The sequence below is a fragment of the Trachurus trachurus genome (assembly GCF_905171665.1).
Source record: "Trachurus trachurus genome assembly, chromosome: 3".
NCBI lineage: Eukaryota > Metazoa > Chordata > Actinopteri > Carangiformes > Carangidae > Trachurus > Trachurus trachurus.
The window spans coordinates 14,778,478-14,795,743 of NC_139893.1; the positions used below are offsets into that span (position 1 = coordinate 14,778,478).

A 17,266-nucleotide genomic window follows, 5' to 3' on the forward strand; every position below is an offset into this window, starting at 1 on the left:
TGGGGAAAGAAATGTAATGAGGGGCCTATTGCTACCTCTAATGTCTGCAGCCATCAGCTCCCTGCTCCCCTGGAATCTGAAATCTGAATCACTCTTGTGATGGTTTGATGTGAAATTGCCTTTAAACTAGCCACTGGGCATTTTCCCCTGTGTCTGATTGCCACCCAGTACAGGAGACAGACAGAGAGGGCTGATATGCTACATGTACAGGGTTAGACCTCTGTATCTCTCATCTGAGATCTGTATCGTTGGTTGAGCTGAGAACAGATAGAGTAGAGAGTTCATTGGAGATTGCATTATTTCATATGGGGGAACTACAGAATCACTTTCCCAGTAAAATGCTTCTTTAATAGTGTTTAGAGTTCATTCCATGAATATTAAATAATCTATTTTTTGTACTAAAAGTTCTTGGGGTTAATTCTGGTGGTAGCATTGTGTTCAGCCTAGATGCTCCCAGTATGTTGTACTGTACTGTAGGTTTGATAATCCACCATCATCATTCACATCATCATTGTAATTATCATCTGCAAACATCCAGGGGTGAGTGAGATACCCCTCCAGCCGACATGATCTCTGCTTTTAAAGTTGTGCTTGATGTTTATTTCTTGTTCCTCTCAGCTGCTCATTCATCATAATTTTTCTGTTGATCACACTCCAATTTAATGAGCTCTGTTGCCCTGTGAAAGAAACAGAGGTCTTCCATTGAATACTTTGATATCTAAATTAATTGCAATGTTTCTCACAGGCTGAAAGTGTATCTGAGGAGAACTGATTGCAGTATTGAAAGGATTGATCACAAAGGCTGAAGCACTTGCAAACTACAGGGCTGTGTCTGCAGACTGGCAGTCACGGCTACTGTTAGTGAGAGCTGTGGCATCTGAAACATGATAAAACACTTAGATGTCCTCCCAGACACCGAATGAGTCAGTGTGTATGTGAATATAGACATAAATAAGTATTAAATATGTGTGTGTGTGTGGGGGGGGGGGGGGGGGGGGTTGTGCATGTCGTGTACTGTGAAGGGGGCGTTAGTTGGCCTGCACTTTCTATCCTTTTACTTATCACTAACCATAAGGTGCCACTATATAGGACACATAGGCTACACTCACTCTGCAGTGCTTTTCCTCTCACTTAGCCACCACTTTGCTGTTATTCCTCACATTTATGCTCTTTCTGTGCCTCTCCTATCTCCCGCTCTGTGTGAGTCTCCCTCCGTCTCAGATGAAGTCAACTGTATGTACAGAGTTCCCATATATTTGCATAGTAAAGGTAGAGTCATTCAGCTGAATTCAGCTCATTCTCTCTCTGGGGCCGGGTGTGTGGACAGCTTCAGGCAGGGGACTGCAAAGTTTCTACACAGGTGGTGGTGGTGTAACTGAATTTAAAAGTGTGGTCTCTTAGCCCAAGGCATTGTGGGTGAAGGGGTTACCGTGGTGACTGTCTGAAGCCTTATAAGGAGGGGATGATGTTTCCTGTCTAACCCTGACTTGCACCAACAGAGACAAATGGCAGCAGCATCTCACATTTCTTCATAACTGCACCTGAATGCAGAGCAGAGAGCACATCAGACTGTTGATTGAGGACATTTTGCAAGTGGGAAGTTGAGGAAAACGGTGAATCTGACATAACAATCTTGAATACAAATGAAGGATAAGTCTGGTTTGCTTCTCCTTTGCCTGTTGAAGAAGATAAGAAGAGGTGGAAGGGATAAATAAGGTTTTTTCACAACACTAACCAGATTAAATGATTCACTTGACTGGACAGCCACTCAGCCACTTTTTCTCAGTTGCTGATAAGAATCGACTAGAGCTGATGCAGACACTGCAAACGCCGAGGGAAATCGTTGGTGATGCTGCCTGTTGTTTGGGTGTAAAACGCCTTTGTGGTCCTTGGCTGTATTCACTACATTACAAACACACTCGGGGTTTGGATCTCATCTTCAGATGATTTCATTATGCAGCAGTCATATGAAACCTTTGAAAAAAATATATCAGGCAGCATCATTTGAGATATGAGCTTCAATAAAATTGAGATCAAATCGTCGGCAACTGTCGAATGCCGTGTAATGTGTATGGAGTCTGCTTTGCATATGTTTCATTCATCCTGTTTGTGTGCTTATTTTCTGTTTTCAGGAGGATTCATTGGCTGCTCTCCTCTTTGGGTCATACATTCTGTGTCTCTTTACCACACTTCACCACTAGGGGGCAAAATTACATGTTTTCAGCATAAACTAGGCTATATGATTTTAATTTACTGTTTAATCCATGAATGTTACACTTTTGGTGGCTAAATTTGTTACAAGAACATTATGCTTTAAAAACAGATTATTTAAAGTTTACCCTGAATCTCTGTCTGCTTTTAATGTTTTTGTCCTACTTCACTACATCTATGAGACTCGTGTCCCCTGATACTTGTCTGGTCTATTATTAGTAATAGAAAATATTTTAATGACATAAAGATAGGCCACTTCCTGAAAATACCGGACGGTGGGTATTTGGTTGCACATTGGTAATAATGGGTTAAATAAAAGAAAAGAGGGATTATAATTCCTGGCAACGCCCCTAAACACAAGATGTTTGAGAGATAATCCACGTTGAGATTTATTGGTCAGAATGTCAAAATAAATTCAACAAACATAAATAATAATAATAATGATAATGATAATAATAAACTGTCAAATCGTCCTTTTCCCGGTTAATCCCGCTCTCCCAGTCCATATCCCTCCCATCCGACCACGCATCCGTCCATCCATCACTGCTCCGCGCTTCCAGGTGTGGTGACGAGGACAACGCGGAAGTGTTGTGTGTGTCAACAGCAGCGCAGGAAGCCGCCGAAGTTAACTGTCTTCAGGGAGACACAATGTCCAACAACGAGGAGATACGATACTGTCACAGCTTTTCCTACATTTGCCTCAAATTCCTCCTCTTCTCCTACGCCATCGGTTGGTGGGTGAGTAGCAGCGCGTTTATCTTTCGTTAAACAGCAGCGTGCGTTTTGTTTGGACCGATACCCGGCTGCAAGAGGACAGACTGACGGACAGGGTGCGCGTGTGTGTGTGTGTGTGTGTGTGTGTGTGTGTGTGTGTGTGTGTGTGTGTGTGTGTGTGTGTGTGTGTGTGTGTGTGTGTGTGTGTGTGTGTGTGTGTGTGTGTGTGTGTGTGTGTGTGTGTGTGTGTAGACTGTGTTTCAGCCGGGGATAGCGTGTGTTGCCCAGCTCCATGGGAAATCTACGAGTAGAGAGAGAGAGAGAGAAACCGAGTCAAAACTGTGCCATTGTTTAATAACAGCTTTGAGTTTGTGCTCCATATTTGTGAAGCGACAGGTGTTGCAGTAGTCTACCTGTTGCTCTACTCTTATATTCTGCAACGTTGAATTACACAACACAACCGTCCGCTGCTGCGAGGTGGCCACACCCTCCCCCTGTACACCTTTACCCTGTAGCCATACCTGCCTGATAACTGCTGTGTAAATACAGAGAAAGAGAGAGGGGGAGGAAAAGGAGCAACAGTTCCAGTCTTTGACATATAAACTGTATGTTTTGATGACTCCTGCTGTGGTGCGTGCGTCATGTGTGCGTGCCACCACATGACATATCAGCAGAAAAAATAATGTTTTGAGGAAATGAAAATATGATAAGTGGACAAAAATGACCTGCTCCAGATGAAAGGTGGTCCAGTAATGGTTTATTTGTTTAGACTTACTAACATAATAAAATGGTTAAAATTAGGTATTGACCTATTTAAGGTTTCACAGATATTGACAGCCTACTTATACTTATTTTTAACACAATAGGAGACTATTAAGTCAAACACACAGGAGTGGAAGAGATGCGTGGCTGAACAACAGGAAGTCAACACAGACAGGCAGCCTAAAAAACAAAACAAATGGTATGAGAAGACAGCTCTGTGTGGTTATAAACGGCACTTGAACTGGCTTCTTAGCGTCTGACAGGTACACCACAGTCTACTGATTTGAGACTCATTACCATATCTTCTGTCTCTGGTCTCAGTGTTCAAACCTGTCATTTCTGTATAATTGGTTGTTTTGTTTTTGACATACACCGACAACTCACAAAAAGTTAGGGATATTCAGCTTTCGGATTGAAATTTCAGAATGCGTAATTACAGGTGAACTTAATTTGACCTTTTCAAACTTTTGAATACATGTCCAACAACAGTAGTCAACAGTTGTCACAACAGGTGTCTGATCCACGAATCCACCAATAAATGTTCTGGTTCAGCGACAATTTGTATTGAAACAGTCCCGCTCATCGCGCTGTTCACGTTTTGACATCATGAGACCAAGATGACAGAGTGTCACAGAGTGTCATCAGCAGGTTGAACAGAGACACAGAGAGACTGGGAGAGTCACAGAAAGGCAGAGAAGTGGATCTCCTTTGGCCACATGACAACTTATTGAGACATTGACATTTTTTTGTTGTGGTACCAACCACTGTTGTTAACTTTTCTTTCGTTACATTGTTTATAATGAAGAAATTACCGTTCTATACTTCTACTTAAATGCCCTGGTTTCATGATATAATATCACTGTAGCATGAACTTTTTACATTTTCCATAAATTTCACCCGGAAGTTGAATATCCCTAACTTTTTGTTAGTTTTGTACAATCACATTGTTCTTTACTAATTAAACACATTTTATACACGGCTTGTGAAATGTACAGCAGAAGGTTACTGAGTGTATGAATGGGTCTCATGATGAACAACTGATGACAGTGTGCTGCCTCCACATGTCTGGATTACTCACAGGGGCAGTGGGCAGATGCACAGGGACCAAGGGGGATCATTAGAGGCCACAGTGGTTAGTTAGGATAAATATCCAGTGTCTGTCTTCACAGAGGAATTAGGACTGTGTGTGACAGATATATAAAAAGCCTACACAGCAATGAGAGGTTGCTTTTTATTTCTGAGACAGTGTTTTCAGTGGAGACGTCAAGTGAAGTGAAGAGCTGGCAGGAGAGCACTTTGTCCTCCCACTTGCAAGATGAACTGTAAGTGGATAAAAAGCAAACTAAAAACATTCATCATTTTAGTGGAAAAAGTGATAACTCTCAGCGATCGAAGAGCCACATATTCAGCTGCAAGCGATGATTATCTGAGTCTTTGTCCTTGTCTGACTTGGTGCTTAAATACATTCTTAGATGCTGTGATCTGTCATAACAAGGAAGGAACGCTTTAATGATAAGAACTTGTTTAAATACACACAGACAGTTGTTTAATTCACCATTTGTTTTAGCAAATCCATTGAAATAACTTGTATCTTCCTAAAAACCGTCACTCTGATGGCTCACAGTCACAGTATGCCAGTGTTTTTAAGAATAAAGATTTAGTGCAGCCACGCCAAACCAGGCAACCGCTCCCTGTCATGGACGAAATGACAGATTGTGTATTTGTGCAGACAGATGGCTGATTGAGACACTTGGTGCAAACGAAGAGAATCGCTTTTTCTGAAACGTTTATTCATGCACGGGGAGGGAGAGAAAGAGTGGGATGGTGCGACAGGGGGAAGCAAAGGAGTGGGTAATGGTTGTATTATGGGGAATGAATGCTGTCTTGATAGAAGGGGGTGAAACAGATTAACAAGTTATATTTACTTTGCTCCCACAGCTCGTTGATTCAGTCGCACTAAAGAGATATTCTCACAATGCTCTGTTCCTGAAGAATATGGCTCAGTGTGATAACTGCCAGGAACAAAGAGCTGTTTTGGTCACATTATCACATCCTCTAGGAAAACGTATAGAGCAGCTAATGTTCCCAGGCTGAGCGCTTGAAGTGGCACTCATGTATTATAATGGGCACCAACAGAGATTCTGCCAAAATGTATCATGAGACAGGTGTGAGGGCCTTATTTTTAGCTGACTGCACGCCGGTGCTCTCAGTGACGCATCCACATTTCTTGTAATAGTGGAAACAACAAATGCTGATAGATTTATGGATTACGATAGTGATTTACTGGCAGCATTGGCTGAATATTCTAGTAGTGATTTAGTGGGAAGTTTAAGGGATGTTTTTGACCTCAGACCTTCAGACTTTTGCTTTCTTATAAAACTCATCTGGACTTGAGTATGTATAAAGATGATTGAGGGAATATACTGTATGTCTTGGTTTTAGTTTAGTGACCTGTTCTTCACATTGTCTCGGTGTCCCAGAGGACAGGACATCCGTGTGGCTGAGAGGTTGTTGACAGCCAAGCAAAACATACTGTAGCATACTGTAAGTTTCAGGAACAATGTACAGGAGATGGTGAGTTATTTCCTGCTTATTTTGAAAATGATTAATGAAGTCATGAAGGGACAATATGCCCCCATGATGTGACCTTTATCCATTCAGTTTTATTGTGTTTGATCAGTGTTTGTCATGGCTGAGAAAGACTAAAACCAAAACCAAAACAAATTCATGTGTATGAGAAAACCACTGGGTGTTTTACAGTCTTTTAAAGCTGCTCTGAGATTAATTGTTATTCCAAACAGTGGATTTGCTGAACAAAGGTCACTATTTAATACCTTTTTCAGTTGGCAGTTATGATTGCCTATGTTGTTCTTTCACAATCAGTTTGTTCCTTCCTGTCAGTTTTATCTTAGACTAATACTAAAACAACTGAAGTTTTCTTTTCTTTTTAAAGATAACCATCCGAACTGTGATTCCAGCTCTGAACGTTTTGTTCGTTTCACTTTGGTCTGCTGTATGAGTTTATCTGCTTTTAACTTTTATTTACTCACAGGAGGTTTATTTAACACTGGCTCATACAGATAACACACACAGACATTGGGACTAACCAGTGTAATATCAGTCTTTGACTTGTGACCTCTTAGCAGTTTTAATTGCATTGTGATTTGGGACTGTGCGCCTTACTGGAATCATTTCAATCAATCCTCTACATACCAGCAACCTTTACTGGCATCACACACCTATCAAATAAAAATGTTCCTCTTTGCTTTGTAAAAAATCATGTATAAATCATAGTCCAGCACACAAGACAATATAATCTCTTATATAATTTTTTGTGTAAAACCCACTACTGCACAATTTTGAAAATACATTGAACAGTTTTATTAACTTGCCGATGTGAAACCAGAACAAAGGTCTTCAGCCTCTCATGGCTACTGTGCTGGCTGTGGCCTTTTAGTGGCTGTGAGGCTTGCAGCATCCATCCTGGTTTCAAAACCATGAGTTTTAGCCACACGTTTCACCATTAAGTAGTTTTAGCAGAGTGTAACAGGTTTCATTATCCAACTTCAACGTGGACTGAAGCTCTGATATTGTCACTGAGCCGTCTGCTGCGGGGTAAATGCAGTACTGCATGTGTGATTATATTATCATGGATATTTTAGTCAGGATTTGTTTGCATGAACCGTGAGTGATTCACAAACCATCACGACTGTAAAGATGATCACTCATAGATGTTGACATATTTGATTGTTTGCCAGAAATTAAGAGTTTCTCTGTTTTAAAATGCTCTCAGCTGGATGGGAGTGAGTACTGTATTAAGTGGGTGGGCGACCAGCCAGCAGCAAGATACCATAACAGAGAGCAAGCAGGGACATGTAAGGAGAAGACATTGTGGTCGAATGTAAACAGTGATCTGACCTTCAGAGCTCAGAGATGAGCACTAATTTTCTTGCCTTTCTTTGCTTCCCCCTCTGCTCCTTTACTCTGACATGATGTTCATTGTAATTTGGAAAGGCTGAAGATAGATCGTGAGGAGGCTGGCAGCAATTAGCAGAAAATGTGTCAAAGAATAAGCTGTTTCACTTCAACATGTGATGGTTTAAACACACACACTATGTATGTGAGTGTATGTGTGTGTGTGTTTTGTTGGGTGACTGCTGGTGTGGGGAGTAATAACCAACAAGCAAGTGTGAAATGTGAAGACAAACAAAATGCAATCGACTTTCCACTGGAAAGGGTTTTAAGTGATTCAATTGTGTCTTGTAAAGTTGTCTGGTCTGTGCTGCAAAAACAAACCAAGTTGTAATACGTTTTTCTTTAAATCAAAAGCTTTTCCTCCGATGCCTTGTGCAGCATAACTTTACTGTATTGGGGAACCACTGCATTGTGTTTGTCTATTGTTTTCGGCAGCGTACAGGTAAATGTAAAGTGTAAATGTCTAGGCACATTCACTGACACTTTGGTGAGTACATAAAAGACATCAAGGTAATTTATGTCAGGATAAATGGGTCACTGGTGTTTGGCAGGTTATTACATCAGTGGCCTGCTCACATTACAGGGCTGCATGTGCCCATGTGCTACTTGGCAGAACAGACTTTTCTCATTCAGTGTTGTTGATATCTATATATTTCCTACAGTCCCCTGAATTTTTTTTCTTTTTACCAGATAATACGTCAGCTCCTAAGCCTCTTAGAGTAGTCATACTGTATATGAATGTGTTCTTGAATTCTAGTAGGCAGTATTCAACTCTTATCTTATATATTTTTTGTCTATTCACTGCTTTATTTCAATTTTGACACTTTCCGCAGTGATCAGCTGAGCATCAAATTGAGAAAATACTGCATTAAATCCTGCTCAGTGCCTCCTTACTGTCACTTTCCAGCAGCTGTGTCTGCGTCGGAATTATTATTATTATCATCATCATCAGTATTTCTTATTTATGGTTCATTTGATGGGGACATATAGAATATAGACACAGATAAACTGAAAATGTCTATGTGATGCAAGTGTCATGGTGTTTATTGTGGATGCTAATTTGTAAAACTTGTCTCAATAGAGGAGCGTTTGTGGAGAAGTAAACTGATTACAGCAAGATTTAGTAAAACACATTCAGTAGCAACATAGCTGCAGTAAACTAGATTAGTGGTATGAAAATAAGGTAAAGTGAGCACAGCAAAACAATATCAGACACATATTTAATAGTAACATACAGTACATTAGCTACAGAAAATCAAACTTGAGTAAAGTCGTCCCATGGTGGTTTCCTGTTTCAGTTTTGTTATAAACAGACTTTTTGTCAACACATTGTTTGTGACCTTTTTGTTTGACAAATTGACAATTGAGAGTTTTGAAATTATTTGTTCTTATTTATGGTGTGAAATGTCGTTATAAAATCCAGGACCACTGTGCCTACTACATTTCCCTTTATCATGAGACTGTCAGATATTTTCGAATATTAAACAAATGTCTGACTCTGCAGTGGTTATATCTGGGGCAGATAATGGTTTGTGTCCATGTAATCGAGCAGTCGTTCTGAGACAGTCTTCTCCTGAAGAAGACTAATTGGTCTGTAGTTACTAATCTCTTCAGTGACCCCCGGATTTTAAAATGTGCATTACCAAAGCATTTTTAATCCATGTGGGAATAGCCTAGTTTGCCCCTACATTAAAGCCCCTACAAGGAACTTTTAACTGGATATGCAAAAGTCTCTTGTTTCTGCTAATGTCTCTGTGTGACCTACAACAGCAAATGAGCCCATCGGTAATAGTGCAACCGGGAGGCAGTGGTCGGGTCGGTCCACGGACGAAACGATTTGCGGCACTCAGACCGGAGACGGCACGCGCTAGGTAGTCTGGAGCCCTGACGCACGAGCCAGATAAGTGTCTTTACGACAATACGCGCTAGAGCTCATGGGAAATGCATTCTTCATTTCAGCAAAACACTACTGCTTTTGTCCAAAGGGGTCAGCACAATCAACACAAAATGAAAGTTCCTTGTAGGGGCTTTAATGAGACGAGTAAAGAGCTGAACCAGAAGGCTGCTGTGTATTTTTCTTTAGAGACACAGTACGTGGGTTATAGGCTTTTATCCTCAGAGAAGATGGTGTTAAAATCATTAACACGATCAACTTATTGATCAACTTCTGTCTGTTGTGCAATGAGCTCAGGGTTGTCTAAACTCTTGTCAGTGTTAACCAGATCAGTGTGAAACAATTATTACATTTACTAGAGGGTTTGTTAATTTAATTGACCTTTTAAAGAAGGGGAAAATTGGCCATAAAGTGAATGTCCCACCATGCAGCCCAGTCTTCTTAAGCACCCTTATCAAATGGAGGAATCTGTTGTGGCTGACCTGTTTGCATATGTTAGACACGTAAGGCTACAATAAGCAACCAGTAATGGTTGTTTGAAACCACTCAGAAAGTTTGTCGGTGTATGCTACAGTTGGAACAAGAGAACAAGAAAATGTGAATATCATTATAGGACTTATGTGAGCAGCATAATTATCTAGTCTTGTTTTTATGGTTTACAAAAGCTTCAGCCTGCAGAGTCTGTGTAAAGTCTCTGAACTAGAGATATGCTTTAGTGTCTGAATCAATGCGTTCACAGGAGGAATGTCCTGAGTCTCAGTCTGCGGTCATCAGTCTGTGATTCTGTGATACAGTGATAAAGAGTGTATGTGTATGTGGCCACCTCTCATCTGATAAAATCCTGCCTTTTAGAAACCTGACCAAGATAAGTAGTCGGTGCAGAAGAATAGTTGGCTAGATGCATGAAATCCTAAAACCTGAGGACTGAAAGAGAAAGTATCACAAAGACGGTGATATAGAGACGGAGTGTGTGGTTGTGTGTTTCTGTTCACAGTCTAGACTGATTATCTGCTTCACAGCAATGATAGTTTTTCAAAATCCTAAAGTCAGTTCTGAATTGATGATCAAATTATGTAGGAGTAATTGAGTGAGAGAAGGCCAGCAAGGCTAAAATGCAGAGAGCATGTGTGATTGTGTGTGTGTGTACTTCAGACACACTGATTGTTCTCAGTAGATTCCCTGTATCCCTAGCTGAAGTGCTTCAGAGAACCTAATTAAAGAAAGCTGTCATTTACAATAACAACACTGAATTGTCTGTGACTGCAGTCCACTTCAGTCTGGTGAAAATGCAGATTATAATTAGTATATTCCCTTGAAGCACATGCATACACAAGTGGCTTTTCTTGCTTGCTCTGATAGATTTGGAGACTTCTCACCATGAAAATTGACTCATGATAAGTATGTTAGCTGAACATTTACATTACCCCAGCATGTAGCATGTGTTAGCAATTTACCAAAGTAAGATTAAGACAAACAAAACAAGTACTTCATTGGCTGAGTGCTACAACAGAGGGAATAATCTTTGAGTCTCGCTATATACCACTTCACATCTAATTGGAGTCTGTGGTTAGCACCATAACCCTCCGACAGATATATACATTGTCCATGCAGTGGACGTGTTTGCTGCTTATATGAACCCTGTTGCATGTTCTGTAGTGGCTTTATTTTAATTGTATACAACCAAATTATAATGAATGTATTAATCTGCCAGTGAGTAATGACATATATAAACTAAACAGTATTCCTCACATGACGCAGTAATTGCATTATTTATTCCAGTTAGGCAACAAGATTAACATGTTTTCCATTATTCAACACTTCCTGGTCATATCATATCTTACTCATAATGGTCACAGTAGCCATATAGCAGTAAATAAGCATGTGTTTCTGGCTCATATATACTGTATTAGTTATTTTAGCTCACTGAGTAGAATCAGTAAGGGATTTGAAGATTATGTCTGTATGTGTGTGGAAACAATTTTGAGTGTTTGTCTTTGGCCCCCTTCGTGTTTTCATCTTTTAGTCATATTTAACGCTGCTTAATTTATATGAAATCTGAATTCAGAATGAAATTTCCATTATGTTCAAGCTGATGACTAACCCGTGCTATCTACCTGTCCTTTGTGTTTCCAGTTAATTGGTGGATTTATCCTGGCCATTGGCATCTATGCTGAGGTGGAGAGACAACGCTACAAGACCCTGGAGGGGATGTTTCTGGCCCCAGCTGTAATCCTCATCGTCCTGGGAATCATCATGTTTATTGTTTCATTCATTGGAGTCCTGGCTTCTCTCAGGGATAATCTGACACTTCTGAAAGTGGTGAGTGTTTCCCTTACAGGAAGATTTTTTTTAAAAACATTAAAATACCTGCAAGGATTCAGAAAGTCTGTAAATATTCTATTAAGTCTTTTTTCTTTGTTTTGCTGGCATAATTGTGCACTAAAAGAACAATACTTCCACTCATTTGTACCAGTGGATCAGTTAAAAAGCTATAACATCTGTATATGTCCTTGGATCTTTGTGGCACTGATACCACAGGATGCTGGAGACACTACCGTGAGACTCTGGTCCATCATCATTTCTGCAGATTTTTCATTTCCACTTTCATGCTGCTAATTTCGATCTGGTGACTGGAGAGGCCACTGCTGTACAGTGAACTCAATTTCAAGTTCATGAAACCAGTTTAACCTTTACTTTGAGACATGGTGCATTATGATGCTGAAAACGCCAACTAGAAGATGATAACCTGTGGCAACAGAGGGATGCACATGGTCAGCAACAACACGCAGACAGAGATTATGGCAGTTAAACCATTATTTATTGGTATTAATGGACCTAAAATGTACAAAAAACATCCTTCACACCATTATACCACCAGCAGCGTTAATACAAGGTGGGTTGGGTCCATTGACTCGTGCCATCAATGCTAAATTCTGACCATACTCTTTCCAGTCTCAGCATGAATCCAGATGCATCAGACCGGCTGTTTTGCCAGTCTCCATCTGTCCAGTGTTTGTGAGCCTGTGGCCACTGCAGCCTCAGATTTCTAATCCTCTGTTATTGTAGCTCATCCACCTCCAGGTTGGGGATTTTGTTCATTCTGGGATGTATTTCTGCCGACCACGTTTGTAATGAATGGATATCTGAGAAACTGTAACCTTTCCGTCAGCTCCAGCCAGTCCAACCATTCTCCGCTGGGCTCTCTCTTCAGAGAGGAGTTTTCCATCCACAGAACTGCTGCTCACTGTCTCTGTGTGTTTTTTTTTTTTTTTTTTCACGCCTTTCTGAGTAGAATATCTGCAGACTGTTATGTGTGAAAATCCCAGGAGATCATCAGTTTGAGAAAAACTCAAACCAGCCTGTCTGGCACCAACAATCACGCCACAGTCGAAGTCACTGAGATCACATTTTTTCCTCACTCTGGGCGCTTGATGTGAACATAAACTAAGCTCTTGACCTGCATCTGCATGATTTCATGCACTGCACTCACGCTGGCACCAAACACACCGGTCAACAAGCAGGTGTAGTGTACATTGTGTTTCCATTAAAAACCTTGATGGGCGTATGGTTGCAGCGTGTAACTCAGTGCCTATCTAACATTGTGTCCAGTAGTAAGTTATAAATTATTAATGTCCACATCTGTAAGTATGTAATGCCTCTTCTCTGTTGTCTGTTTGATCACAGTTCATGTACACTCTGGCACTGTGTCTGTTTCTGGAGCTGCTGGGAGGGATCTTGGCGCTAGTGTTTCGCAACCAGGTGAGCTGAGCTGTTTAGGTTCTGATCAAGAATCTGTTCAACTTTCCCACCGGAGCATTTGTCAGAGATCTTTTAAGTCAAGTCAGTTTTATTTATATACTACACATGCTGTTCATCTTTACAGCAGAGCAATGCAATAACAACCAAAGCTTTATACATCAGTGAACTGATATTTGCCAGCTGTTGATCATCAGGAGATGACTAAAAACAAAAAACAAAGCTGAAAAGGTTGGGTACTGTATTAGTACTGTATCACTGGTGTGCACCCACCCAGCACTGTAAAAATATGAAAACTTACATTACTGTACATTATAAAATAGCACATATAGTTGGATACACCAAGTTAAAGAAAATGTTAATGCCATTGTAACTCTAATTTTTCAAAACCAATTGTCACCAAATGGCATATTGTGGACAAACCATGAACTAAACCATGCAAGTGGTTTAGTATCTTATCCAAAGGCTTCACTAACACACCCAAACCGTATTTGCTTACATTTCTACCCAGGAAATGTACTGGGGCAGTATAATCAGAATTGATCTCTTTATAAAGCAGATAGGATTATCGTTTGTGGTGATATCACTGTGCTGATGGCACGTTCTGCTTCCTTGACCGGTTTTTGTGTTTTCTGTATAAATCTAGCTTTTGTCTGTTTCTCTCAGTCACTCCTAATCCTTACCCGGATTCTCTCTTTCTTTCTTGTGCTCTCTTTTAAAAAAAATCTCATTTAGCTTCTTACAATGAAATCCATTTACAGTATGTTCCGGTGCATAGGCTACTAAAACAGCATGATCATTTGTTTTTATGCAGTCAATGGCCACAGCAAGCAGCTTCTGTTTGTGATCATGAGCAGCACTTTGTGTTAAGACAGAGGAAGAAAAGGAAATACAACATGTAAACGCTGGGGGTTATTAATAGTTTTTTTGTTAATTAGATAATAATTAATTTAAATTACTCCAATGAGCTCCATCAATTCCTGTTGTTCAGTGGTTCACTGGAGGTGGGTGATTTAAAATGCTGTGTTTTCCCCACCACTGAGGAAACCAGCCCAGGAGTCCGGACCATCTCCCAACAAACCCCCATTGCGCAAGTGAACATTTCATTTGCTGCGGCTGTTATAATGAACTGATCTCAAGCTGCCATCAATGCACACAAAATCATTCTTTATTGAGAGACGGCTGCAGAGAGCGAATCTTAAGCCATCAGGTTTAGTGACGGTGTTCGGTCTCTGGTAACTGAAAGCATCCAGACATTTTTCTGTGTGTTTTAGGGTGTTTTTTTTCCCATGGGAGTTTCAGTTTAAATATTAAAATGCAGAAATGGTAACGGAAACAGTAAATTGTAGGATGCAAAACTGCAGGAGGCCAGAGGTTGTTTCAGTTTAGGTGAACTTCCTCACACCGTTACCATGCTGACACTGGAAACCCACAATGACGACCACACCACAGGCTCAGACCATGTTTGTGCATGGTATAAACATTAGTGCAACAAGCCTTATGAAAATTAATTTTGAGCAATCTAGAGAACTGACTTAAAACTCCCTATTTTACATTTTTTGTCCAAATTCATTAGATTGATTGTTTTATGCAGTATCATGTGTTTATTATATGTAGCCTACTGTGCCTACTGTATGCAAATAAAAATGTGTATAACATGAATAGGAATATGAATAAAACAGTCCTGCCTTTGCATTTAGTGACCAAAATACACTTTGTGGTCAAGCCAGTGTACAAGTAATCCAAAGTAGATTTCTAGAGTGGAATAGAGTAGCGTTAGGAAATAGTTTCTTATCATACTGTAACTCAGAGTAGAGTGAGAGCTGATGTAGTTTTCATCACAGTTGCTGCTCAACTGACAGTTATACCAGGGATTACCTATCTATGATACTTATCCTATATTATCTGGTTTTATTTATCTCATTTACCTGACGATCATGTGACGGCATGTGAGGCATTAATACGTCTCATGTCATTCTTGTTATGTCATTTACATATATTCAGCATTTTGGAAACTGGAAAACATGTTGAAATTCAAAAATGAATGTATTTGTGAGGTTTGCACCTTGAGAACTGAGGCTTTCATTTTAGAGACACTGATAAAGGATTACTGCTAATGTGCCCATGATTCATCGAGGCGGAGTGGTTTGATATTGAGGGTCCTCGATTGAGATATTCATTACATCAGCTTTCTTGATAAAACGCTCTCTCATTCATGAATGTTTTAATGTGGCTCTGTGGGGACCAGCTTGAGTTTCTGAGTTTGTGTCTTTTTAATACTCTTCAATCATCTAATTTACATGACAGTGACTTTGAACACAATAATGGCCTGTCTTTGATTAACTTTTCCAGCACTGCCATGTAATGCATTGAAAAGCTGAATTATCTACATTATGTTTTTACATTTCATATTTCATATATTAACAGCAGTTTTATTATAAATACAATTAAGTCCCAGCTATTCATGTGTCATTTTTTCATCTTACTGTCATCTCATTTACATTGAGATTTAAATAATTTGGCTGTGAATGAGAAATGGATGCATATTAATAAGATTTTAGCTGTATAAGTATATTTTTTTACAAAGATGGATTTTCACTGCTGTCTCCATGAATGACATGTTTAAAATGGTAATGCTGTGTGAGCTAATAGTGAGCTCTTTAATAATGGTCCAGTGTCGTCTTTCTCAGAGTGAAATGCCTCAGTGGACAAACTCCAAATCTATAAATCTATAAAAATATTTAACGTTGCTGCCTTGGCCCTAAAGATTCACTGTGAGGACGTGATATATTCTGAGGGGGACGAAAAGAAATTAAATGAAAAGCTTAGTCCCCTTAATCTCTGACTCTCATGAGGGTAGTGGTCTCAGTTCATTATTATTATTATTATTGGTGGAAACACGAGAGACATGACGGAGCATCAACGGGCTTGAATGAGGGAAAAAAGCCCGAAGCCTAATAAACTATAAATTAAGGTAATACAACAGAAACAGGAGTGAAATTACAATACGATACAATACGATAAACTTTATTGTCCTGCTCAGGGAAATGTGTCTTGGTCATGAATGCCTTGACAGCCACAATGACAAATTAGTGGAATAAATGAATGGCTTGCTTAATGAAAACATTCAATGAAAAGCACTTTATGTGTGGACTTTTAATGGAGTCACAAATTTCAAATATGTATTCTCAGTCTGTGCATAGATTGATACATTAACCTAATTTGACCCCACTGCACCAGATTGTGACTGACAGATGTGAGCTGTCAGACTGTCATATTTTAATATTCCAGTTCATTGGATCAGTCACCTTGACTAATCACAGCATTTCCTCTCCAGAGCTGCCTGTCTCTCTGACACAGTAATGGTAGATCAGCTGTGTCGCTGACAAAAGCAACATGGTCACATCATGACAACCCTCCATTATCATTAACACACCCGAAACTGTTTTGGTTATTTTCATCCATACAGACGGTGGAGTTACTGAACAAGAACATCCGAAGAGGAATAGTGAACTACTATGACGACCTGGACTTCAAAAACATCATGGACTTTGTTCAGAAGAAGGTAAACTCACGTCACTCACACTGAGCAACATGCCTTTGATTTGATTTGATTTATTCGGATCCCCATTAGCTATGGCAATGCCAAAGCTATTCTTCCTGGGGTCCATTCAACGTATTTGCAGTGTATCAATGCAATTTATGTCCTATACAATACAATCCATGTTCAAATACAACATAAAACACACACAAAAAGGTCAGCAGCGGCACGTAGAATTTACACATCATAATGTCAATACATGTCCACATATACTATATATATATACAGCGGGGAAAATAAGTATTGAACGCGTCAACATTTTTCTCAGAAAATATATTTCTAATAGAGCTATTGACATGAAATTTTCACCAGATGTCGGCATCAACCCAAGTAATGCACACATACAAAGAAAT

At 39.8% G+C, this 17,266-nt stretch overlaps 1 protein-coding gene across 1 annotated transcript in view; it reads left to right on the forward strand.

Moving 5' to 3' along the window:
• Nucleotides 1-2,776: 2,776 nt before the first annotated feature.
• tspan15 (tetraspanin 15) overlaps nt 2,777-17,266 on the forward strand; it is a 29,793-nt gene continuing 15,303 nt past the window's right edge. Inside the window, exons 1-4 of the mRNA XM_083969304.1 lie at nt 2,777-2,949; nt 11,690-11,875; nt 13,241-13,315; nt 16,782-16,877. Of these exons, the coding sequence (XP_083825430.1) occupies nt 2,860-2,949; nt 11,690-11,875; nt 13,241-13,315; nt 16,782-16,877 (447 nt within the window). The 5' untranslated portion in view covers nt 2,777-2,859. The remainder of the gene's footprint in view (nt 2,950-11,689; nt 11,876-13,240; nt 13,316-16,781; nt 16,878-17,266) is intronic.